The 25,619-nt window shown below is 40.1% G+C and overlaps 1 protein-coding gene across 1 annotated transcript; it reads right to left on the bottom strand.

The window, feature by feature from the left end:
- Positions 1 to 10,784: 10,784 nt before the first annotated feature.
- On the bottom strand, positions 10,785 to 25,196 carry AAR2 (AAR2 splicing factor). Its single transcript, XM_023507125.2, has 3 exons — positions 24,274 to 25,196; positions 22,263 to 22,492; positions 10,785 to 12,304 (listed from the first exon to the last, which is right to left on the bottom strand). Exons 1-3 carry the CDS (start codon positions 25,019 to 25,021, stop codon positions 12,128 to 12,130), a joined length of 1,155 nt encoding a protein of 384 aa, XP_023362893.2. The 5' UTR covers positions 25,022 to 25,196; the 3' UTR covers positions 10,785 to 12,127.
- Positions 25,197 to 25,619: the final 423 nt, after the last annotated feature.

Here is a 25,619-nt window from a genome sequence, read left to right as displayed (position 1 = left end):
ATAGCCTCCTATTTGACCTCCCTTACTCAAGTCTCTCCTTATTCCAAACCATCCTCCATATTACAAACTTGATGCAATGTGCCAGGCCTCGAGTCAGAAAGATTCATCTTCTTTAGTTCAAATCCAGCTTCAGAACTAACTAGTCATGTGATCCTGGGCAAGTCATTTACCCCTGTTTGCCTCAGTTTCCTCATCTGCGAAAGGAACTGGATAGACATGGCAAAGGACTCCAGTATCTTCACTAAGAAAACCCCACCCGGGATCACAAAGAGTGGGACATGATTGAAATGATGAAAGAACAACAACAAATTTTAAATCCAAGCCATTGGTATTTAAAGCTCCTCAAAGTTTGGACCAGTTTCTCTTTCAGTTTCCTTATACCCCACTCCCCTTCTCTCCCAAGCACTCAGTGATCCTGGCCTATTGACCTGCTTGTATTCAATATCTCTGGACCTTCTGCCTTTGCTCTGGCTATCTCCTATGATGGAATTCTCTTACCTCTTCATCTCTACCTTTTGGAATCCTTGCTTGCCTTCAAGATTCAGCTTACTTGACACCTTCTATATGAAGTTTTTCCCTGTCCCCACCCCCGCTACTTGTGTTCTTCCTCCCCAAGAGACCTTCCTTCCTCCTGTCTTTCCTCTCTCTCTGTTTCTCTCTGTGTCTTCTGTCTCTTTCTTCTATGCTTCCATTCCATCCCCGCAAGCTCCTTGAGGGAAGGGATTGTTTTACTTTTGTTATTGTATCTCTAGCACTTAGAACTATGTTTTGCACATAGTAGGTGTTTAATATATGCTTGCTGTTTAAATGGTTCTTTTACAAGTAGAGGAACAAATGTGCTATAGTAGAAATAGAATTGGACTTGAGTTAGAAGGCTTGACTGAATCTTGGCTCCATCTACCACTGCCTTATTGTTGTGACTGTATGTTGCTTCCCCTAAGCCTCAGTTCCTTCTTCTATAAAATGGGCATAATAATCTCACTATGTTTTCCTCATTAGGACTTTGTGAAGTGCATACATGATGATAGATGGGACATTGTATTGATCACCATAAAACACTGTGTCACAGGCATCATAGATTTTTTCCTAAAGTGCAAGCCTGATAATGTGACCTTCCTACTTAGTCAATACTAGGGACTCCCTATCATCTCCAGTATCAAATACAAAATCCTCAAAGCCCTTTATAACCTAACTTCTCTCCAATCTGTATCATCCCCCCCAATTTTTCCAGTTATCTTATACCTTACCACACATGCTTCCATCCAGTGCCCCTTGCCTCCTGGTTGTTCCACAAACAAGACACTAGATCTCTTAGCTCTATTGTTTTGTCTAGCTGTCCCCCCTGCCAAGAATTTTCTCCTTCCTCATCTCTACTGGCTTCCTTCTAGTCATCTTCTATAGGAAACCCTTCCCAACCCCATTTAATTCCAGTGCCTTCCCTTGTTAATTATTTCTTACTTATAGTTTGTTGGGGTTTTTGTATTTTGCTTGTTGTCTCCATTAGACTGTGAGCCCTCTGAGGGAAGGGTTGTCTTTTCCCTCTTTTGGTATCTCCATTCCTTAACACAGTGCCTGGCAGATAGTATAAACCTAATAAATAGTTATTGACTGTCAAGACTCTTCCTTGAAGAGACCACATAGCTCCTTTGCTTTCATTTATGTAACTGCGCCATATATCAATGATTTGTATCACCTGACTGCCTAATTCTGGCCTTTGGATCCCCAAGGGTAGAATCTTGTGTTCAATCACTGTTCCTTTCTTACTAAATAACTAATTCCTAACAAAATCTCATTTTGTCTTTTCATTATTTCTCTGTTTTCCCTCTCCAGTCAGAATAAAATAAAGTTCAGAGACAACTACTAGCCTTCTTCCTCCTATGCCACTCTCTGTAGCAAGCCCTTCAGGGCAGAAATCGGTTATCTTAATTATTTTATTTCACACACAGTGCTTACTTACCACAGGGCACAACACATAAATCCTTAATAATACTTGTGGATTTGACTGCTTTGGAGATAGCTGAGTAATGGAAAACTAGTTTAGGAGACAGAAGGTCTGGGTTCTAATCTCAGCTCTGTCCCTAAGTCACTGTGGGAACTGTGAGCAAATCCTCTCCTCCCATCTTCATGTTTTGTCAGTTACTGATCTTTCAATAAAATGTGGCTGCTAGAATGGATAATCCCCTACTACTCTGTCATTCTGTGTTCTAAGGTCCCTCTCAGCACTGACAGGCTACATACATATCCTATGTTCCTCAAGTCCTTCCAGAGCTAATACTATGTCTTTCCATCCTAAATCACTGTAACTATTCCAAATCTCAGGTTTTATTGTTCCCAGTCCCTTATGAATCTCCACCTCTCATCACACCCCATTCTCTCTAGAGAGAGCTTTGTGAGACAAGAAGGGAAGGTATTGATTTTTCCTTTTATAGTTTGATTCTTGGATTTCTCTGAGACAGTTGCAATAGACAATACCCTGAATTCTTAGCCTCCTTTTCTAGGAAGACTCAAGCTGCCTTAGTGATACATTCTGACTTATTCTCCTAACTGCCAATGGAAAGATTCAGGTTCTGGGATCATTTTATTTAGTTTCACAAGTAAAGAATTGGGAACACAGCAGGTATCTTGTCCAAGATCACACAACTGAGTCAGTAGTGGGAGAAAGTATTTGAGAGAGTGAGTAAAAATTTGGTGTTCAGTCGTTTGGGCCATTTTAAAGTCTCCTGATCCCAAGTGTGGTTTTCTTGGCATAGATACTGGAGTGGTTTACCATTTCCTTTTCCAGCTCATTTTGTACATAAAGAACTAAAGCAAAAAGGTTAAGTGATTTGCCCAGAGTCACAAAGCTAGCAAGTGCCTGAGGCCAGATTTGAACTCAGGAAGACTCATATTCTTGACTTCAGACTGGGTACTTTACCCAATGTGTCACCTAGCTGCCCCTAGTAAAGATTAGCTAATATATATAAGGATTTGCAGAACTTGGGTCCCTGATGTGAAATAGCTACAGAAAAGCAAAACATACTTTTCTGATTAGAATTCTTAAACAGAATTAAAGACAAAGAGCCTTAATCAATTAGACTTGAAAACAGAATGGTAAACAGAAACACAATTTGTGAATTTATGCCCAGGTAAAGAATTAAAAATAAGATAAATCGGGGAAATGGTAAGGTTGAGTTGTCTAAGGAACATCAACTCGCCTACCTCCAGCATGGTGGGGAGATGGAGGAAATGCAATTTGAAGTCTAAGTAGTTATTGAGGATGTGACATCTGGGCTGTGTGGGTGAGCTGCAACCACAACATGGGAATGTCGGCTGCCGTGATGAGTATAGGAAGTGTTGGGAAAATCCATATGGGGGAAGGTAGGGGGGAAGGATTCAGAGATAGAAAGTAGGAATAGAAAGGGAGGAAAGTGGTTAAAGGAAAATAAAGGGGAAGATGAAGAGAGAAAGTATAGATGAGAAAAAATATGGAAAAGGAAGGGATAGGAGAAAAGGAAAGATGGGGATGGAGGAAGAAAGAGAATAGAGAAAAGGATGGTTGGAGAAGGGAGAAACAGAGGAAACAATAGGAAGGGAGAATCTCATCTTCTTGGAATTAGTTATAAATTATGTAAAATAGGAAGGGAAAGAATAAGCGTTTATATAGCACCTACCATGAGCCAGGTACTATGCTAAGAGCTTGTCAAATAACATTTGATCATCACAATAACCTGGTGAACACCAATCCTGTGAAGTGGGTGGTGTTATTATTCCCATTTTGAAATTAAGAAAACTGAGGCTAAGGGAAGTTAAATGAATACCCAGGTTCATACAACTAGTAAGGTTGGATTTGAACTTGGGTCTTCCTGACTCCAGGTCCAGTTCTCTCCATTGCTCCACCTAGCTGCTGCAGTTCAAAGACAGAGAAGTAGAGGAAAAAGAATGTTGAATGTGTAGTTGGAGAGGCAGGGTTCGAGTCTCAGCTTCTGCTCTTTGCTTTTTTGGCCAAGTCAAGTCCCCTTCATGGAACTTGGATCTGGAAGGTGCCTTCAGCTCTAAATCCAAGTGTGTAGTAATGCTAACTAAAATCCTGGGCCAGTCTTGTCCCATTCCTCAAAGCCCCTGAGCATTTCTGTCCTTCTAGGAGTTCTGTTAGTCCTGTTATCAAGTTATCTCTACCAAGGGCTCTGAAGCCAAGTCCAGTGAAATGTTTACTCTCATGGATGACGTGAGGACTGAACTGCAGAAAGCCTCATTAACAGGTATGTCTGTTCCTGTCAAAAGTCTTTGTGCTGTTGCCAATGTTGTTTGTCCTTCCTTCTTGAAGACCATGACTTCAAGGAGGTGAGGTCAGGACTTGCAAGTGGATTGGATTTAAGGCAGGGAGGGCTGTGCAAGATCACCTGCCTCACTTTCCCCTCTGGAGCCTCTGGGTCCAGTGAGTAGATACCGATCAGGATGACTGGAGAGAGTCTTGGATGCAATGGGAAAACTTGGCCTTTTCAGTTCAGGTTTTTAGCAAGTCTCAGTTTGATTGGGGCAAAGCCTATTCAGTAATTAAACCTAGGTAAAAATTGAAGCAACGTATAGTCTCTTTTACCTAACAAAAAAATAAATCAAGTGTCAATAATATTTTATTAAAGAGTGTGCCCTCAGATCTTTCTCACTATCTGAGATGCCGCCTTTCTCCAGGGGTTGACTTTTATAGGGCTTGATACCCAGCCACTCAGAAGAGGAAAAGTGAAATGCAGTCTCATTAGTTGATAGAATAATAAGGTCTACGTGAACAGGGGGGTCAGAAATGATGCCTCAGCATAGGCAGTCACAGAATGGGCAAGAGGGCGGTCCAGAGATACAAAATTAATTTGGAGGACTTTCTGTAGCTTTAGTACAACCCACCCACACTGGGCTTGATCATGCCCTTCTTACCCAAAAGGGTGAGTCCTCTGGTCTGCATTCTTGTAGTTTAGCTAAGTGAACTTTAAAACAAGTTAGTGGACAGTAAACTCAAAGCTTGTTTAAAGTTTGTGGTCTACTATAAGAAAGAATATATCTTATCTAATTATTCCAAAATATATGTAAAATATATATTATTATATTTCTATGTGATATTAGTTAACTAGACTGACTAAATGTATATTACTAGATGAATATATCATTAATATTTGCTAAGAATCATTACCCCTATGGCATCACACTTTAACTAATTAATACTAATTGGAACAAGGGTCCAATAAATCATTCTTTTCACTCCAAGCTCAGCAGGTCCAACTTTCATTCTATAGCTGTGAAAACTAAGGTTCAGAAAAGGTGACTTGTTCAAAATCACAGTTAGTGGCAATGTTGGACAAAGAACCCAAGATTTCCAATTCCCAAGGTCAGACTTACTATTACACCTTAAAGAATAGCTAATCAGTTCTCTTAATAAGCATTTTCAAATGATAGGATCTCTCCACAACTGCATCACTTAATTTTTCTCTTTTCCAAGGTAACCAGCCCTCTATTTCCTTGGACTTTTTCGTATATATTCTGATAGATTTTAACCCATGTATTGTTACGTTCTTACACAACTTCTCTAACAATTACCCTGTAAGGCAAGTACTGACGTAATTAATTTTGTTTTTTGTTTGTTTGTTTTTTCAGTTAAGAAAACTGAGACATAGAAAGGTCAAGAGACTTTTTTAAGGTTACCCAAAAAAGTGAATGACAGAATTTCATGGACTCCTTCCATGAAACCAGCCTGACCATTCTTCCCTTCCAAGATCTCAAGTAGACTTAAGGAGAGACTACACATCCAGAGGCCAAAGTGGCCTTCAACCTGACCTGAAAGGAAGTTTCTGGCCTTCACCTTGTATGGTAGGAAAGGTGGGAAGAGAACAGCAAAATCAAGCTGGTCTGGAGGTTAGAAAGGCACTGAAGGTCAAAGTCACAGCTGGGCTCCCAGCTCAAGTATGGAATTACAAAAGGCAGCCTTAAATGCACACGTGGTGCTGCATAAATTTGCATCCTAAACCACTGATATAAACTAAAATAACTTAGATGGATGGGGCAGGTGGCCTGGGAGACAGACAGCTTTAAATGATCACTGTGAGCTCATCCAAGATGAGCAGGGAAAGGACAGATATATTCTCTTCACACCATTGCCCTGAATAGTCAGATAACATGCATGGACACATACAGACAATTAACATATGCACATACAAACTATTTAAATGTATTAGAATATTATGGATTCTCAGAATGTCAGAGCTGGAATAGACCTTAAAGACACCTCAGCTGAAGTTGAACCCCTGAGGAGGAAAAGACTTGGCCAGTGCCACAAAACAAATTAGCATACAAAGTTCAAATTAAAATCTCCAAGCAGTCTGTGAGAGGAAGTCCACTGGACAGAACTCAGATCCCTTTGGGTGTTATCCTGAAAATTGCCCCCCCTAAACCTAAACTCATTGCTTGCCTCTGTTCCCCTCAAAAAAAAAAAATAGAGAAAGAAAGAAAAGAAAACTAGACACATTTGCTACCCTTCTGACTTTAACGAATATGTCAAGGTTGGACTTGTTTCTATCACAGGGACAGATTTAATGATGACTCACTAGCAGACATGTGGTAACCAATCACTGTCCTTCCCATTCATTCAGACTGGGCATTGCTCCACATGGTCTGTGCTCACATTCAAACACAGTAACTATTCTGACAGCCAGACTATTGATTCATCCCTTTTCTGGTTTGTGGGGATCCGGTCTGTTAGTTGGACAATTCACCTATTGCCCATAACAACCAAACATAGTAGCATCTGGTTGTGAGATAGGCTGACTCTAGTCTCCCTGCTTTCCATTTTGTGGGGACCTCTTGTTTTGGCCTTTTTGGGGATCCTCAGCTGACATAGAAAAATGGAATCAGTTTCAAGCAGTGTAGCTTATTCTTAGATTACTCCCCTGCTCTGGAACTAACAAGCGCTCCCCATTGCCTGAGAGATCAGAGATCGATATGGGGAGACCTTGTAAGCCTGGTTTCTCAATAGCTTACTCCTCTAACATACCCAAGGACTTTCATTTGATGGATGCTTAAAGGGATTCAGTGGCAGAATCTATGCTTTCCCATCAAGGAAGAAACCGGGCACCATTATATCCTCTTGTATAAATCATTAAGGTCATTAAGTCTGAAGGTCTAGATTTATTGTACAGGTTAGAGACAGGATTTAATTCACTAGCTAGTGAAAATAAAACAATGAAGAGGTTGGAAAAGGCAGACAACCAACACATCCCTTGAGGAGCCAAAAGACCTAAACCTAGGATTGGGTACGGGCACTTTCCCAGAATGCCTTGTACATCCTTGAGAGAGACACTTAACCTCAGGTACTTATTTATAACATGTATAAGTACTTTCTCTGCCTCATCAACAGGGATGCTGAGAGATAAATTAAATAAGATGATTATTTTCTCCATCCAAAAGACATGAAACAAGAGGAAAAACAAATCGATATTAAGTCAAATTAAAAACTGAAAGGACACAATCTGTATCAAAATTAATTTCAGCCTTCATCATTTCAAGACGCTTTGCAGTTTGGGCCTTTTAAAACCTAACAATGTTGTGCTAATGCAGCAACTTCCAACTCTGGCTCCCTCCATAACTAAGCAGACAGAAAGCCCAAAAGGGAGGTTGCATCATACTCCTGATTAGGCCTGCTAAGGAGAACAGAATAAATAAATGAACACAACAATTTGGCACCATTGACTATGGAGATGATATACCAGGCAAAGCTTGCCCCACTGGGAGCCTGATAATGAAATAAGCCTCTTAAAGCCCCACAGTGACAACACACCCATGACTGGGCAAATCTTTCAAGATGTCTCTGTGGGACTATACATTGAAGGCTATTTTTAAAAGCCTAAGACAACTATCATCAGCCTCACACATATGAATTTTGGTTCACAGTGGTAGGAAATACAACTCTTGCCTGTCTGGTAGAATGGTCTAGGGCCCAACCAGAGCTGCCACCATGCAAGTCTGATTATATTCAATAACCATTCATTGGCAATGTACTCTGCAGTGGTCAGATTATACCTGGAATTGTATTCAGTTCTGATACCAAATTTTAGAAGGAACATTATCAAGTTGGGTCACGTGCAAAGAAAGGCTATCAGGAAGCTTAATTTAAAAAGAACCAGGGATCTTTTTCTATAGTTGCTACTGAAACCACAGAGGCACCATAGTGACAACTATTTATTATTACCCCATGGCTATAGCCTCAAAATCGGCTCCAAAGTCACCAAGAATGTTTTGAAGCTTCAAAACTGCCAGTGGATGTGCTTGATGAAGCACAAAGTTTGTGGGGAAAAAATTATTTAGGATGTGTATGAGTTTGCCCCTAACAAGATTGTTAAGGGTCTTTAAGGATAAAAGAAGTCTCAAGTTTGTTTAAAAAAGAAAAAGGATGGGAATTCCAAGAGCTCAGCAACTTTGGACCTCAGCAACGTCTTGCCTACCATGAGAAAGGCTGTTGCAAAGGATTAACATTCCACCCTACCTCTCTTTCCTACCTACTCAACAAAGACTTGACAAAAAAATAAATTGAATAATTTTAAAAAAAATACAAGAATTGAAGATGTTTCGTCTAGTGGGGAGAGCCATTAGTCAAGGTATGAAGGGTATTGACACCATAGAATACTTCAAGAGTTCATTCCACAGTCCAAGAAACCAGCTGTGCTATAGTGAAGAATCCTGGCTTTGAAATCAAAGGATATAGGTTCAAATCCCAGCTCTGCTAGATGTGTTACTTGGCACAAGCCTTTTGCCCTCTGGACTTCAGTCTCCTCACCCGCAAAATGAAGGACATAGGTTCAACCGCCACTAAAATTTTTTTCAGCTCTAAACCTTATGATCTTTAACTATCAGAGACTTACAGAATTCCACCTTTGGGAGAAAACAGAGAGGTTTTAGTGTTCATTCAAGAGCTTGTTTGATGGATGAATCTACTCTATATATCAAGTCCTCAACCTTCTGAGATCCTTTCCAACTCTGAACAGCTATGATTCATTTTATGCTTGGCCCACCACGTACACACCAAAAAAAAGAATAGTCACTGTTAAAATTCACATTATCTTCAGCCCAATAAGCAGTTTATAATGAGGTACCAAAACTCTCACTACCTACTTGACAGACTATTATTTCCAATTTTCAGAGTTAAAAAGTGGTACAAATAAAAGGATCTCGAACTTGTAAGCCCTGGATCCATGAAATAAAGGTGAATTTGGTTCTGTGATGTGAGATTGGGACTCTTGGGAACCTCCACACACTCTTCTCCCTTTAGTGAGACCCTCTACAGGGGTCCTCAAACTATGGCCTGTGGGCCAGATGCGGCAGCTGAGGACATTTATCCCCCTCACCCAGGGCTATGAAGTTTCTTTATTTAAAGGAGCACAAAACAAAATTTTTGTTTTTACTATAGTCCAGCCCTCCAACAGTCTGAGGAACAGTGAACTGGCCCCCTATTTAAAAAGTTTGAGGACCCCTGCTCTAGGATGTCACTGAGCAATTATTCCTTATTTTGGACTATTCCAACCAGCACCCAACATAGAAGCAAGCACACAGTGGAGAGTGAAAAAGGCTACAACTTGGATTTATCAAGCTAAATAAGAGTTCAATGGGAAGGAAGTATTCAAAAGATGAATCACTCCAAAGATAGGATCTCTCAAAGCAGATATAATCTAAAGGAAAAGCTTCTGAGACTCTCTGGATACTTAGGAGAAGATTTTCATGTCATCTTTCCAGCCAGAACCACCATCTACCAAGGCAGGCAATCCTAACCATCCTTCTTTCCTTTAAAGCCTACACTACCTGATGTGATTTGTTTTCAGTGTACCCACTACATCTACTCTGCATTTTCTCCCCATGATGCAGTAGGGGCCAGAATCTATTTGACCAAAATCTGATAAACTAAAGAGTGCACAGCAGACTGCTGAGCTTGAGGAACATTAAATAATGTTTACAACAGAAAGATGTTGGGAAAATCATTGCTCATAGGTAGGAGAAATCAGTTGCAGGAGAGCCATTCTGTTGGCCAAGTGTTACGAAATTCACTTTAATAAGGCTTGGGAACAAGTCATCATTTGTCACAAGGCAGCTGAGTGGGTCAGAAAAACAGTTCTTCTGTTGATTGTGCTAAAAACATAAACAAGCCAGCTTTACAAATACATCCACAGGATGTTAGTTTGTGAATTTCTCTTTTCAAGGCATTATTTACTCACTAGTTTCACTCCTGTAATAATATAGGAGTAATACAAAAGGGAAAAAAGCAAATGCTCATAAGTTAAAGTATTATTTAGAAATGCAAGGCAGGGAATATAATTCTATTGGATATATTTCTAACTTGGCTCCTGATGTATGTGCTCTTTGCCATCCATAAAATGAGTTGGAATAATAGATCTTAGCTTTTTAAACTATTTTTTTAAGACCCCATATGAGATCTCGTAACTGAATGTGGGGGTCATGAAATAATGATTTGTTATCAGTAAATGTTTGATTTGTATACCTTTTTATATACTTATATACCTGAGGTTTTGAAGAAACTCTGGAATAGATCACCTGTAAGATTGCAGGCAGTTCTAAAAACTTCATGTCACTTATCTGTGCTCTGCCTCAGTTTTCCCATTGGTAATGAGAAGAAAAGGAAATTTTGGTTGCTATCTTGGGCCGGGTAGGGCCAGGAATAAGGGACTGTCTTTAAGTGCTGCAATAATAGAAATGCCAAACTAGACAATGATCTAGTCTGAAGCAATGACGTTACCTATGTAAAGACTCACACGAAACAATTTTATTCTCAAGGAAGAGATTTAATACATCCAACCTTCTTATATAGCAATCTCCAAGGAAACAAGTGGAACTAAAAGTTCTATCCAGTCAGGATTCTCATTCAAAAGCTGAAGCACCAGAATGTATGTTAAAGGAAATGGTAGTGGGGGCTTTTCTGTTGCACAACATGACAAGGTGAGCAGTTCAGGACAGTTTCCCTTTAAGTACAACGTTTTGCTTCCAGGTTACTGGCACAACCTTTGAGTTCCACTTTATGTGGATGTTTCAATTAATTAGAAAGAAGCAAGAGGAAGGGGAAGAGGCAAGAAAAAACAGCACTAAGGTCTAGGAAAGTTCAAACTGTTCAAAGGTCCCAACATGGGCCACAAAGCTCCCATAACATATGGAAACAATTATTGGGGGGAAGGGAAGTTTGCTTCTTTTTTGCTGTTGAATTACAGAAACACCAAAAACCATCATGAGAAGTCTTCCTTCACCAGGTAGTTCCAGCGAAGCTCATGAGTTCATGTGGCTTAAGTTCTTATTCCAGGAAGATCAGAAAAGGATATTTCCAAGGACTGCATCAGGAAATGCAGGTGGCCGTTTCAGGTCAATCCTCCCATGGTAACGGTCCCACCAGGCCCAGTGAAATGAGATAATCTGACCCCAGAACTAATGGAATGTAATATAAGTAGAGTGTAAAAACTACTCTAGACCTCAAACACTGCTGAATTGTCTTCCATACCTCACATACACCTGAGTTTACTTAAGAGACATCTCATTTCTGAACGTTAAACAACAAAATTAAAATTTAATAGGCCTAGTAATCTTCTCACCTGTCACTACTACCCCCCTTCTACCTGCCCCACTTTGAACAACTTCTAGAGAAAATAACAATATCAAATACTAACAAAAGTAGTGTTTGCAGTTTCTGATTTTTTAAGTTTATTAGTTTTTTAGTTTTAGATTTTTTAGTTTGTTTTCTTTTTAGAAAACAAATAAACACCTCAAAACAAATGACTCCAAGGAAAACCTGCCAGTTCAATTTCGTTGTTCCTTTAGAAAAAGTTAAGCTGTCGCTCAGGCAGCTTTGAAGATCTTACATAAGATTTAGTTTGGGTGAACGTCAATCAGGCAATAAAATACCAGACTTTGGCAGAGGTGGGAAGGGGCCACAGCAGAAACCCCAGGGACCCAGGTTATTAGACATGGGCACCTTATTCCAAACTTATGAAATGGAATCAAGAGACAACAGACCTTTGGCTCCCCCTCAGAGTTCAAAAGGACACCCAGCAGAAAGGAGCTTCAAATGCAAGATAACTGGTTTCTTGGGAAGAGGGTGATCATTTGCTTAGTCTCAGAGCTAGCCTGTCATTTCCAAGTTAACACCTTCTGGAAGTTCCACCACTACTGGGGCACAGTCATCTGGCTCAGTCTCAAAGTCCCATTTGAATTTCTTAGTCAGATGAGCCTTGAACTTCTCTGCCTTCCGCCTCAGTGTCTCATCAACAGTGGTGCTGCAGATGTAGGAAAAGAAAACCTGAAGGGAATAAAAGAAAAAAAAGTCATTCCTTAGAAATGAGATCAAGCAGAAATGGGGATGTGGAATTTTCCCTGCTGGGCTGATCTCTCTCTTAACTGGTGGATTAGCTGCTACTGGCTGTTGTCCAGAATACCTGCTGTGTTCTATCCAATGAGAAAGAAGAGGAGGAGAAAAAGGACCATAATTTGGATAGAAAATAAATGTCCAAGACAGAGCTGTCCCACACTAAAGTGAGAAAGTCTCACCTTTGTGCTTTTTAGTGGCATATCCAAATTATAGATACTTGCTACTAAAGGGACAATGTCTTTGAAGGAAAAGCATGTGGCAAAGGCCTGGAGACAGACAGACAGACAGACACACATACATATACCCCAAACCCAATCAGTAGTGCAGTTATAAAGAAGCAGATTTTAGATCAATATAAGGAAGAATTCCCTAACAACGGAACTGCCCTATGAAGTAAGTGAGTCAAGCAGAAGCTGGGACATCTCACTTAGGGATGTTACAGAGAGGATTCTTGTTTTCAGGATAAGACTTGAACTAGATAAACTAGGTACCTTGCAACTTGAAAATTATCAACTTCCTTTCCCAATTATTTATGCAACTAGTGATAATCTTTCTTTTCCCTCTTTATTTCAATATATACAGTTTTGTTTTGTTTTGTTTTTTGCTTGTTTGTTTCAGAAAATGAGAAAAAAATGTTTTATGAATTTTCCTAGCTCCTTAGCCTTCTTTCTATTAACTGTCCTATGTACCAGGTACCTATGTAGGCCTGAGTAAACATTCCCCCAACCATTACTCCTAATCAACAAATCCTCTTTACATCCCATTCCTGAGTCCCTTTCTCCTTTAGCAGCAGACATAACAATAGAATCAAAGTAAAGGTCGACTGGTCTTTGCTTTAAATGATTTCATTCTGAGGAAGCTAGGCCAAAGGTTACAGAGAGAGGGAGAATCATAGAGAATTAAAGGCAAGAGCATAAAGAACAGCCACAACAAATGCCAGATCGATAATGAATGGGGGTGTTGAGAGGGAAGGGGGAGTATGGTTCTCAGAGCCATAGGGCAATAGGGAGACTGAGCTGCTAATCTGAAGGCACCTAATGGAATTGAGTGCCATACTCGAGTCTCCTTTTACAAGCATCTCTGTTTACAGGGACTTGATCCACTTCTAGCTCACTTCGGGTTCCTCCTGAGCTCCCAGAGGGACAATAGCTCACTCTTACATAGCAAATGAAAATTCATTGGTAATGCTGGAGAGATTGAGACAATAATAGTTCTGAGGACAGCAATGTTGGGCAAAATGGGGAGTGGGGGGAGGGGCCTAAACTACCCTACAGAGTAAAATCATGAGCCTGAATCTGGTAGCAATTAGTAACAAGGGAGTGGAACAAACTGGATCCCTGTCCACAAGCCAACCACATCCTTCTGTTCTAATGCCATCAATCCTAAAATTAAAAATTAAAAATCATTTCATCTTCCCTCTTCTCATTTGATCCTCAAAACAAATCCTTAAGGCCAGGCAAGAGAAGAGTTACCATATTCATTTAACAGATGAGAAAACTGAAGCTCAGAGTAGTAGGTTAAGCAATTTAGGAAGGTCATACAACCAGTTAAGAAACAGTACTGAGACTAATGAGTTTTACTTAAGCTACTAAAGAAAACAATATATAATACTATTACAAATTTTTTGAAAATTTTGAAGATAATATGTTGAAAAACAATGTGCCCCCCACCTTTTGCCAGGAAAGTAATCGAAAATGGGAAACATAAATATATGCAACATTTTCAAATGTCTTTTGCAGATCTAAAATCACTTTTTAAATTTAGAAACATAAATATATATTCGATGTAATTTGATTTATTGTCAAAGTTTGGCATATTTAGGGATGTGAACAGAAAAGGAGGGGCCTCTGAGCAGAATACAGTGATTAGAACAGAGAGTTCCTTATTAGAACTTGATTTCCTTGGTATGGGAACTTCCTCTACCAATAGATCAAAGCATAATTTATAGCCTTTCGATAGTTACCTGAGGCCTATAAGAGGTAAAAGACTTGCAGGTTTGTTACAAAGCTTGAGTCAGAGATGGAACAGAAATTCAGTCAATCTTACTCCTAGCCCAGAACTCTTCACTATTATCATAATATTCTCTTTGGTCATTGACCCACACAAATCTCCATACTCATAGTTCCCTAACTTGGCAAATAAGGGGGTAAGGAAAATGGCTTCTCAAATTTCTTCTTAGGGGCCAAGCTTAGTTATAATTTCATGCCAGAGCATTCAGCTTCAACTATTTTGTTATTGTTTCTCTATTTACATAATTGTAGTACTGTACACACTGTTTTTCCTGCTTCTGTTTACTTTGCTTTGCTTTAATTCACATCTTTCCATGCTTCTCTGCATTAATTATATTCATTGTTTCTTAAGCACAGTGTAATATTACTGTGTATCATAATTTGTTTAGCCATTCCCCAAATGAGAGACATCAACTTTACGACTATAAAGAGTTTTGCTATGTGGGGCAGCTAGGTGGTGTAGTGGATAGAGCACCAGCCCTGAAGTCAGGTGGACCTGAGTTCAAATTTGACCTCAAACACTTGACACTTCCTAGCTGTGTGACCCTTGATAAATCACTTAACCCCAATTGCCTAAAAGGGCATAGCATAGCAAAAAGAGTTTTGCTCCAAATCGGTGTATATTTGTTTTGTTGTTGTGACTGACCTCCCAGGAGCATATGCTATCAGTAGCATTTTTGAGTCAAAGGATGTGGCCACTTTCTTATGTGGCATAATTTCAAGTTATTTTCCCAAAATGGTTTGAATATTGTACATAAACATGATGCATTAGTGTGGCAGTCTTTCTACAGCCTCTCTGACAATGACTACTTCAATCTTTTGTCATTATTATACCAATACAAACTTTAGGTTCAATGTCTGGTTATTAGGCACAAGCAAAACAAAGCTGTGGAATGAGATCAGGAAAGGCCTCTTGGAGGAGGCACCATTTGGATTTCGCTTTGAATATAATGATTATAAATCAAAGTTTAGTGGTTTAAGCCTGACTTGGTTGTGAAATTCTTAGTAAATGAATCTTTTTCTGCAAACAAGAACAATAATAACCTTCTGGAAAAATCATTTTTAATATTCCACCAACGATTTTTTCATCTATTTTGTAAGTATTTATATGTACACATATTGTACTGTCTGACAGAATAAAAGTTCCTTCAGGGTAGAATTTTTTTCCTATTTGTCTTTATATTCCTAATACCTATCACAGTGTTTGTACACAAGCAGGCTTTTAATAAATGCTTGCTGCTTGATTAAGCAATAGAAAAGCCAAGTGACTAAGGCAATACAAAGTAATTCTTCAGCTGACTTTTGACTAAGCTCCATTCTCCCTACTGCTAGATAACCCAGCTTTGATTGTTAAGAGTTCCTAGCTAAATTCCACTGGGAGCATTAAATGTGAATTTAGTGCTCCAGGAGGTAACAACTTACAGACAAGATTAAATTTGATAAGAATGTATGAGTTCAATTTAAATTCTGATTTTAATCCTAAATCACAAAGACTAAATTTATTAATGTTTTAATGTATTCTTAAGATATAACTCTGAAAGGCCCTTAGTATTTTTGTTTTTACTATTCAGATAAAGATGTGAATGTTTAAAACAATAATTTATCCTAAACTTTCTGCAGATTAAGTTTGTCACTATGTCTGAAAACTGAACGAATCCTGTATTTGAAGTGGATCTACAGAGGTCATTTAATCCAACCCTTACCTAAACAAGAATCCCCTCTACAACATCCCCTAGTGGTTATCCTTAAGAATGTAAAGAATATCCAGAAAGAATATAAAAAGTCTTGAAGACTGGAGCTGGCTCTTTTTTGTCTTCTATTCCCAATACCTAGGACGTTGCCTAGAACATCATAGACAATTAATAAATGCTTGTTGAATAGGTCATTTTCTAATGGAAAACCTTGAGTGATGGGGCACTCACACCCTCAGGAGGCAGTTCATTCTACTATTGGCCTGTACCAAGTGTTAAGAAAGTTTTCCCTTACTCGTGATGGGAAATGCTGACCACATCCAGAAAAAGAGGTTGAAGCAGATTGCAAATCAAAGCATACTATTTTCACTTTTTTTTTTTTTTGTTTGTTTGTTTCATGGGTTTTCCCCCTTTTCTTCTTCTTCTTTTGTCGAGTCACATAGCTAGGAAGTGTTAAGTGTCTGAGACCACGTTTGAACTCGGGTCCTCCTGACTTCAGAGCTGGCGCTCTATCCACTGTGCCACCTAGCTGCCCCTGAATCTTCTTTTATAACATAACTAATGTGAAATCATGTTTAACATGATTATACACATACAACATATATCAGATAGCTTGTTGTCTTAGAAAGGGAAAAGGGAGAAAAATTTGATCTCAAAATCATACAAAAATGAATGCTGAAAACTATTTTTACATGTAATTGGGGAAAAATACGTTTAAGTGAGAAGTTTTTGTTTTGTTTTGTTTTAAGTGTTATGGGCCAGAACTCTGAACTTGAAACAAAGGATTCTTACAAGGTACTAAGTGGAATTGATGAGACAATGGTTACCTAGTTTAGCATGACGCTTAATAGTTCTCTAGTTCAGTACATGTACTTAATACTTAATACAGTTCTACAAGATTCATACCTATGATAAGAGAGCATATAATCTCGGACAAACTCAGTCAGATTAGAGGCAGAGAAGACAAGAGAACTGGAGGCATGAGCTTAAGCTCTCAGAGGGAAGGGGAGAGAGCTACAGAAGACAAGCGGACTGGAGGCTGAAGCACAAGCCCTGGGATTCAGAGACAGATTCACTTCATCTCACACCACTGGCTGGACTCCTGTATTTCCTCCACTGAGACCAAGGCCCATCTGAAGGACCTCCAGAAAGCTAGCTGAGGCTCCCAGCTTATATGCTCTACATTGAGTATAAACCAATCATTATATCACTAGGAAACCATTATTTGTTGTAAGGTTAAATCAATCATACTGAATTTAGAGAACTATTAAGCACCAGGGCTAGTTAGTACTGTATAAGAATCTTTTGTTTCAAGTTCAGAGTTCTGGCCCATAACATTAAAGGAAGAAATTTCTCCCTTACTATTTTCTACAACTATTACTGTTACTAGTTCTGTCCTATGAGTCTAATGGACAACCTAACTTCTTTTGCCTGTTATCACTTCATATTTTGAAGATAAAGATGACATTTCTTGTCTCCTATCTAATCTTATCCAGTAAGCTTTTTTATTATCCTTATGAAGTTTCTTCTCTTTAGATTGAACACATTGTTCCACATTCAACCTATTTCAGCAAACAATTTGGTAAGTGAAGACCTTTCTGGATTCTAATTCTCTAGTCAGGCATATAAAAGATATGAATGGCATATATAAAAAGGTATAGAGGTATATAAACTGCCGAGTTTGGCAAACAGCAAGTTGATTGTTCTGGGTAGAATGCTAAGTGTGTAAAGGAAAATCATGTGAATTAAGTCTGGAAAAGTAGGTGAAAGCTAGGGTCCAAATGTCAAACTGAGGAATCTGTAGTTGTCACAAAGGCTATAAGGAGCCATATGAAGACTCCTGAAGAGGCAAATCAGAGGATAAGACTTGTTTTAGGAAATTTATTTTGGTAGTGAGGTGGAGTATGGAAAGAGTCTGAAAGCAGAGATATAAGAGATGCTATGGGAGTTGGAAGGATAAGATTTTCAAGTGACAACATGGGGTGAGGGAAAGGTTAAAAGTCAGGAATGCCCAGGTTATGCAACTGATCAATAAGGAAGATGGTAGGTGTTCTCAAAGGAAACAAGAGAAATTTAAGAGAGGGAAGTTATTAAGTTCCTCTTCAGAATATTGAACTAGAAATCTCTACAAGATTTCCAAGCAGAGATGTCCAACAAACAATTAGAGATGGGGGGATTAGAGCTCAGAAGAGACATTAGGGTTGGATATATAGACTTTTAGAAATCATCTGAAGAAAAAACATAACCAAACTCATGGAAACCTATCAGTTCAACAATGGAGAAGATTATATATAGAGAAAAAAGCCCTGAACAGATCCTTAGGAGACACCCACAATTAGGAATCTAGATGTGAATGCACAAGGGTGCAGTCATCTAGGTAGGATAAGAACCAGGAATGAGTAGTCACATAGAGGGAAGAGAAAGTATGCAGAGGGAAGGAAGAGTCAACAATATCATGACTACAAGAGGATGAAAGAAGAGTGGGTCATGAGGACACTGAGCAGTCAGTTTAACAGCAGAGAAAGTGAGATGGATGGGATGAGACTAAATGAACTAGAAGAGAAAAAGACCCAGAGCGAGATTATAAATCATCAGCTTGAAGTGAACAAAATTTGTAGACTCTCCTCTACTTTCTCTAAAAATCCCAAATGGAGATGACACAACTCCAAGAGATGGTAATATCTAAAACTTGACCATGCTGGGATGTGGCTGAAGTGGAAAAGAAGTTTTAAGATTAAAGAACTGTGTGTTCAGAGGAATCAATGACAACAATATTTAGGTTCCTGATGATGAGGGCAAGAGATAGAGTAGAGAGAATGAAGGGTGCTAAAGGTATTGACAAAAGTGGCAGAATGACCAAAGATTGACAGTTCTAGCCTAAATGTCTCAATTTATGAAGATGAGGTAATGTGCTTGTGTTAAAGGACTGTTCTAAGGTCACAACAGCAAGTCAGTGATAAAACCTAGTTCTGAATTTAGGCTCCAAATTAACAAGGTAGTATTCTATTTATAACATTATGCAAATAACACTGTTTTGTTGCTGTTTTCACATCAATACAACAGAAGTTTCTCTTTAAACTATTTCTTTCACATTCAGTCATCAACAAATTTTTACTAAGTATCTACTATATGCAAAGGGCAAGCAGGTAGTTCAGTGGATAGAGTTCTGTGCCCAGAGTCAGGAAGATCTGAGTTCAAATCCAGCCTCAGACACTTACTAGCTGAGAGATTCTGGTCAACTCACTTAACCCTGTTTACTACAGTTTCTTCATCTGTAAAATGAGCCAAAGAAGGGAATAACAGTATCTTTGCCAAGAAAACCTTCCAAGAACTCATGAAAAGTCAAGCATGACTGAACAACAACAAACCATATGCAAACCTCTGTGCTAGAACTACTGAATCATAAGGCCAATAAATGTCAGTTTTTTCTTAGATATAGTAATATCATTGAAAAATATAATTTTTCTATAAAGACTAAAAAATGGGGAGGGAAAGTAGGGGGAAGGAGTAATTTATTGTTTTCTAAGTAAATATACCAAGTTTCCTCAGTTAAAAGTCAAAGAAAGGAATTTTTCCAACCATCAGCTTTATACACCCCACCTGGGAATCTAGAAATCCAGCTGGGCTCTTTCTGCTTCATAAATCATTGCTGGCAAAAAAGATCCTACAATTAGAACTCAGCTGTCTGTTGTGCTGACAATGCCCTAGAGAGCCAATGACAGGCTGGCTTTAGCATGGTTAAACTAACTCTATAATGTTTTTCATTATAATTAGGGATGGGAAGAAGGTCTCAAAGAGACTGAAGCTAAAACTACCTCCATCCAGGATGTTCTGGTATCTATAAGGATGCTCAAAGTTCAAGGGGGCTTCCTCATGGAGACAAGTAACTTTAAAAGGAATCTTTTCTCAAATAGCTGCATATTCTTTTTCTTCCTGAGGACTTTCCCCCTTCATTTCAGTGAGATTTATTCAAGCAGCAATTTTAAGAACCTCTGTTTTTTTCTGGCTTAGCTTCTTAATTAGTTACCCCTCTTTTAGTCCCTCCCTCTCAAGTCACCTTTGCACATGCTGCTACAGTAACCTTCCTAATGCTACTCTTTGGTCATTTTATTTCCTTACTCAAAATATTTCAAAAGCTCCCCACTACTTATCAAATAAAATCCAAACTCTTAGCCAAGAATTCAAGGCCCTATAAAAATTGGCTCTGATCTACTTTTCCATGCTTAGTTTAAAACTTGTTTTCATAAATACTAAAATCTAGCCAAATAGGCCTACTTAAATGTTCCCCCGAACATAGCTTGAACACTTCAGTACTACTTTCACATACACTGCCCTCTACACCTAGAATGTCCCTTTTCTATCTCCTATTTTAATTTCTGTTAGCTTAAATCCTAGCCATCATTCCAGGTTTAAATGTAATTTCTGCCATAATAGCTTCCTTTATCCCCCAAAACACTCTTAGCACCTTCTATCTCTCTTGCTCCTCTATATTCTACTTATTATTATTCTCAGTCATTTATCTTTTTTCCCCTATCAGATTATGAGCTCTTTGAGGACAGGGACTATATGTTACCTATACGTTTATTAAACACCTACTACATGCTACTATTCAAGGCACTGGGGATACAACATAAAATCAAGATAGTTCTTTCCCCCTTAACTTGTGAGATACAACATGTTCACAGAGAAATAAAGGACAGAAGCAGAATACATATAAGGGGATGGGGGAAGGGAGCCACAATTGTAGAAACCAGCAAAAGTTTCATAAAGAAGTTGACAGTGAAATTAAAACTCCAAGGCAGATGAGTTTCCAAGAGATGGAAATGAGGATGGAGAACATTCTAAATATATGAGGAAGGGGGTGAAGAAACAGTGAAAAAGCATGGAGGCAAGAGATGGAATGTCATGAATGGAGAACAACAGTTATTAAACTATTTGACTAGAACATAGATTGTGTGAGGGGGAATCTTTGTACACACCAGGATTCGATACGTATTTGTTGAAGAGCAATGTTATACTGATTCTAAAAACTTCTCAAAGTGTTTAGTTAAACCTAGGTCAATTCATGAACAAATACCACTCATGTCACTTTCTAGTTATAGATAAAACAATTTTTTAAAAAAAGGGTATAGAATAAAATAGTATAAAAATAAAATATAGTATAAAAACAGGCTCTCTTTATAATAGTAAGTTTAGGCATAGGTTGAGAAGGCTGTCACTATCACTAATTAATATAAATTTACAAATCTTACCAGGTATTCAACATGCCAGGGATTATAGAGCAGAACTTTTAAAAACTTTTCCCATCCCAAACCCCTTTTCATCAGATAAATTTTTATGTGATCCTGGATATATAGGAAACAGGTATATAAAAACTATTTATTGATAATAAATCATAATTTTGTAATCCCCACATTCAGAACTACAATTTAAGAAGCAAAAAGGATAAAGCAATAGTATTAGTGATAAACACCAACCAAGTATAGGGATTTCTAAAGCACCTTTAAACACAGGAAGAAGTAGTTCACTAGGGAAAAGATAATGGAAACTAACAATTTGCAAGTCTGTGCAGTTTCTAGGCCTGAGAAAATAAGTGAACCACATAATGGCAGAAACTGGTTACAAGTACATTAAGAAGACTGATCTGTTTGAAAAAGGAAGAAGCAGCACAAGATGAAAACTATACATCACTTGAAGTATCTCTCCTAATTACAGTTCATAATGAAAATTTAATTGCTAAGTTAAAAGGAAATTTTCTTTCTTCTGGATGAGAACCACAAAAAGAAGCTGGCATTTTATTTGAAAAGGAAATCAAAGTTACTTTAATGTTCAAATGATACAGGCATTTCACTGAGAATAATCTCAAAACCCAAGCCTGAAGTATAAGGTTAAAGCAAAATTACTGTTTTGGGTTGAATACCTAAAATGTGTTGGGGGGGGGGGGGGTGGGAGGAGTAGAAGAGGAGAGTGGGTGGGCATGAGTCTGAGTTTTAGGATACTATCCCAGTCCTTGAGAAGTGGAAACACAAAAAATTTTTTGTCTTTAACAGAGTGTTTGAAAATAGAAAGCACTTAAATCATAGGATTACAACAACTATTTTGGAAGACTTTATTTGAGTCCCTTTATTCTCTCACCCAATTAGAGAAAGATGCCTATTAATTGCTGACCCACCTGGAAGGATAGTTTACCTGTAAGGTGCTGGTTAAGAAGTTGTCTTGAGAGATGATGTCCACAAAGAAGTCAGCAGGGATCTCTGCAAGCTGATGATACAAGATGGAAATAAGGCGGCTGTAGAGGGCGCTGTACTTTCCAATGGCTTCTTCTGCTCTGCACAGGAGGTTCAACAGCTGCTTCCAATGTTCAAAAGCATCATATACGTGCCCAATTAGGAAGCAGATAAAGGCAAACTGCAGCTCAGCTGATGAGTCCCAGAGAAAGGAAATACAAATCTCAGGAGAAAGTTTGATCACTAATACCTAATATAAAATTTCTATAATAATGAAATTATTCAAGATATAAAATCACTCAGTGCCAGAGCTGGAAAGAACTTTAATCCACTCCTCTTGTTTGATGGAGTAGGAAACCAAGGACTGTAGAGACAAAGTAACTTGTGCAAGATGTCCCAACCAGTCACTGACAGAGTCAGGGCTAAAACCTGGGTCTTCTGACTTTGCAAAACTCTACAATCTTCCTTCATTAAGACCAACAGTGATCTTAGAGAATGAAAAAGAGATAACATGAGCCATAGTAGAGGACACCCTGTTTACTCTCAAATAGTTCCAGCTAACCCCTTTAACCAGAGCCAGGAAAGCAATGCCTATAGTCCCTACAGCTTCATCCCAGTTTGTTAGTCCCCTAAAGTATCTTTCACACTGAATACATGACCTTAACTGACTTAGAACTATTAATTTTTAGATCCTCTATGTGGAAGAACTTGAGGGAGACATGAAATCACAAGTAAGCAAGGAAATACTAAGGAAGACAGCATTGCATGTTCCAAAAAAAATCACTAGACTGAAAGTGAGAGGACCTCGGTTCAAATCTTGGTTGTACCATTTATTTTCCACGAGAGCCACCATCCCTTATATCCTCTTCTGCTTCATTTTTAGCTCTCTTTTTTCTTTGTCTTCCCCCATTATAATGTAAGCTCCATGAAGGCAAGTACTTGAATCTGTATCCCCAGCTCTTAGCACAGTGTCTGACGTAATTAGCATTTAAATGTTTTATGCATACGATATTCCACTTGATAAATTCATAAGTTCTCATAAAACTGAGAACTAGTTCTTGGTTCACTGACTATACAACTATCCTAGCACTCAAGAGAGTGTTATAATCCTGTGATAAGGCTCAGAGTTTTTCATGCAAAATTTTTCTCTTCTAAGCAAGTTAAAGGAATAAAATTGTAAAAAGGAGTCCATAGTTCAAGAGGAATATCTCTTCATTAATCAACATCTCTCCACATCCTATGGTCATTTTAGGGCCAGTTCAAATGCTAGTTCCTCTGTGAAGCCTTTCCAAACTTGGAAAAGTACAAGTTCATTGACCAGTGACGTGGCGTGTCTCTAAGGGGCAAGAGATTACATACGCCAATCCTTTATTTAGGTTTTTATTTATTTAAAAATTTTTAATAAATAAAAAACAAAATAAATTTTTATTGACTTTTAGTTAGTCATTTTTAAAAATAAAAAATAAAATAAAAAATTTATTCAGAAACCTGGTCTCATAGTTCCTTGTACTCCTTTGTATTCCATTTGCAGTATAATTATCTGTATATATTTTAACTACAGTATTATATTGCCACCCTTAAGAGAAGAGATTGTCTTTACTATTTATTTCCTACCGTATTCCGTACCTAGGATATGTTTGTTAATGTTTGTTTAATACAGAATAAAACAGAATAATAGAATAAAATAATGTTTAATGTTTGTTAAATATAGAAGAGGAAAGTTGGATACGCTCTAGGGATGCAGGAGACTACGTTCAAAAATAACTTTAGGCAGATACCTTCCTCTCCCAGGCAGTCACCTGCAACACCCAGGAGAAGACACGGGATCTGTCTGGGGTCTGGCCCGGGTCGGCCTGACCGCCTACACTTCGCTCAGGGCTCGGGGAGGGCCGCCACGGAGACGCCGGACGGGCAGCGCCCGGCCTTGCGGCCCCGCTTGGCCCCCGGGACAAGGAGGAAGAGCCCGTACGTACCCAGGACGTGCTGCGGGTCGGCGGAGGGCTGGCTGCGCAGCACCGTCTCCAGGGCGTAGCTCAGGTCCAGGCTGTGCTTGGTGATCTCGGCCGGGCTGGCGCCGTCGGGGAAGGTCTGCTTGGGCAGCCTGGTGAAGCGGATCTCGGTGCCGGCCCTGGGCTCCATCTGCGGCAGCCGGGCCAAGCCCTCCCGGTAGCTGCTGCACTCGGCGGCGCAGGGCGGCGGCCCGCGCTCGGCGCGGTCCTTGGTGTGCCTCAGGGCCAGCACGGGCAGCACCTCGGCCAAGGCGCAGATCTGCCCGCTCTCGGGCTGCAGCCGCCGCACCGCCTCCTCGCTCAGGCAGCTGCTCAGGGACACCCACTTCTTCAGCAGGTCGTAGGGGTAGGGGCCCAGGAAGCGGTCCAGCTCCTGCAAGCGCGCTCGGGCCGCCGCCAGCTGCTCCTCGGGCGGCGGGCTCAGGTCCAGCTCCTCGCGGGCCGCGTCCCAGCGCAGCAGGCGCAGCGCCCGCGGCCGCAGGGTCACGAAGAAGCCGGTGCGCGGGCCCGTCTCGCGGGCGCCCGCGGGGCCGCGGCCCGCCGCGCTGTAGTGCACCAGGTGCACCCCCGGGGGGATCATCTTGACGCCGCGGAAGCGCGGGCCCACCTGCCACGAGCCGCAGTCGATGCCGAACTCGGTGCCCTCGGGCACGTCCAGCGCCACCACCGTGGCGCCCTCGAAGAAGAGGCTCCGGGCCAGCTCGGGGTCCATCGGAGACGCCAGCTCGCCCTCGGAGGCCGCCCCGGCCGCGGAGCCCCCCAGAGCTGAGAAGCGGTAGCCGCGGCGCTCCGGGAGACGGCTTCTTACTTCAGGCTGACAAATTCTCCTCAGCGGCCGTTATCGCGGCGCGCCGGAAGTGCGGTCGGTTCCTCCCGGGATGCGGGCGCGGGCGCAAGGAAAAGTGCTCCCCCCCGTCCAGGGGCTAGCGCGAGAGGGGTTCCTACGTTCTCAGGTTCCGCCCTCCGCCCGGCGAGGCTGTTCCATCCCCACTCCCCAACTCACTGGTGCGCTTGCCAGTAAAGCTCAGAGCGGATGCTGAGGGTCCTGGGCCGAGCACAGGGCCTGGCATACAGTGGTGCTTAATAAATATCTACCGGCTGACAACTGTTTATTGAAAGGAAAGGAAGAGATTGATTTAGCTGTTCTGCTCAAGTCCAGTGATCCAAGATCCTCCAGGAGGACGTGTGATGAAAAACACTGTCTTTTTCTCTCTGTCTCTCTCTGTCTCTCTCTCTGTCTCTGTCTCTCTCTCTCTCTTTCTCTGTCTCTCTTTTTCTCTCTGTCTCTCTCTGTCTCTCTGTCTCTCTTT

The sequence above is a fragment of the Sarcophilus harrisii genome, chromosome 2 (assembly GCF_902635505.1).
Source record: "Sarcophilus harrisii chromosome 2, mSarHar1.11, whole genome shotgun sequence".
Classification (NCBI taxonomy): Eukaryota; Metazoa; Chordata; class Mammalia; order Dasyuromorphia; family Dasyuridae; genus Sarcophilus; species Sarcophilus harrisii.
This window is presented reverse-complemented; position numbering and strand designations above follow the sequence as displayed.

Bases quoted from the DNA above. Each gene is read 5' to 3' on its own strand.
- AAR2 (XM_023507125.2), bottom strand. From the start codon at position 25,021: ATGGACCCCGAGCTGGCCCGGAGCCTCTTCTTCGAGGGCGCCACGGTG. The intron at 22,493-24,273 runs GTACGTACGGGC...GGGACTCATCAG, and splicing joins CGACCCGCAGCACGTCCTGG to CTGAGCTGCAGTTTGCCTTT. The intron at 12,305-22,262 runs GTAAACTATCCT...TATTCCCTTCAG, and splicing joins TCTTAACCAGCACCTTACAG to GTTTTCTTTTCCTACATCTG.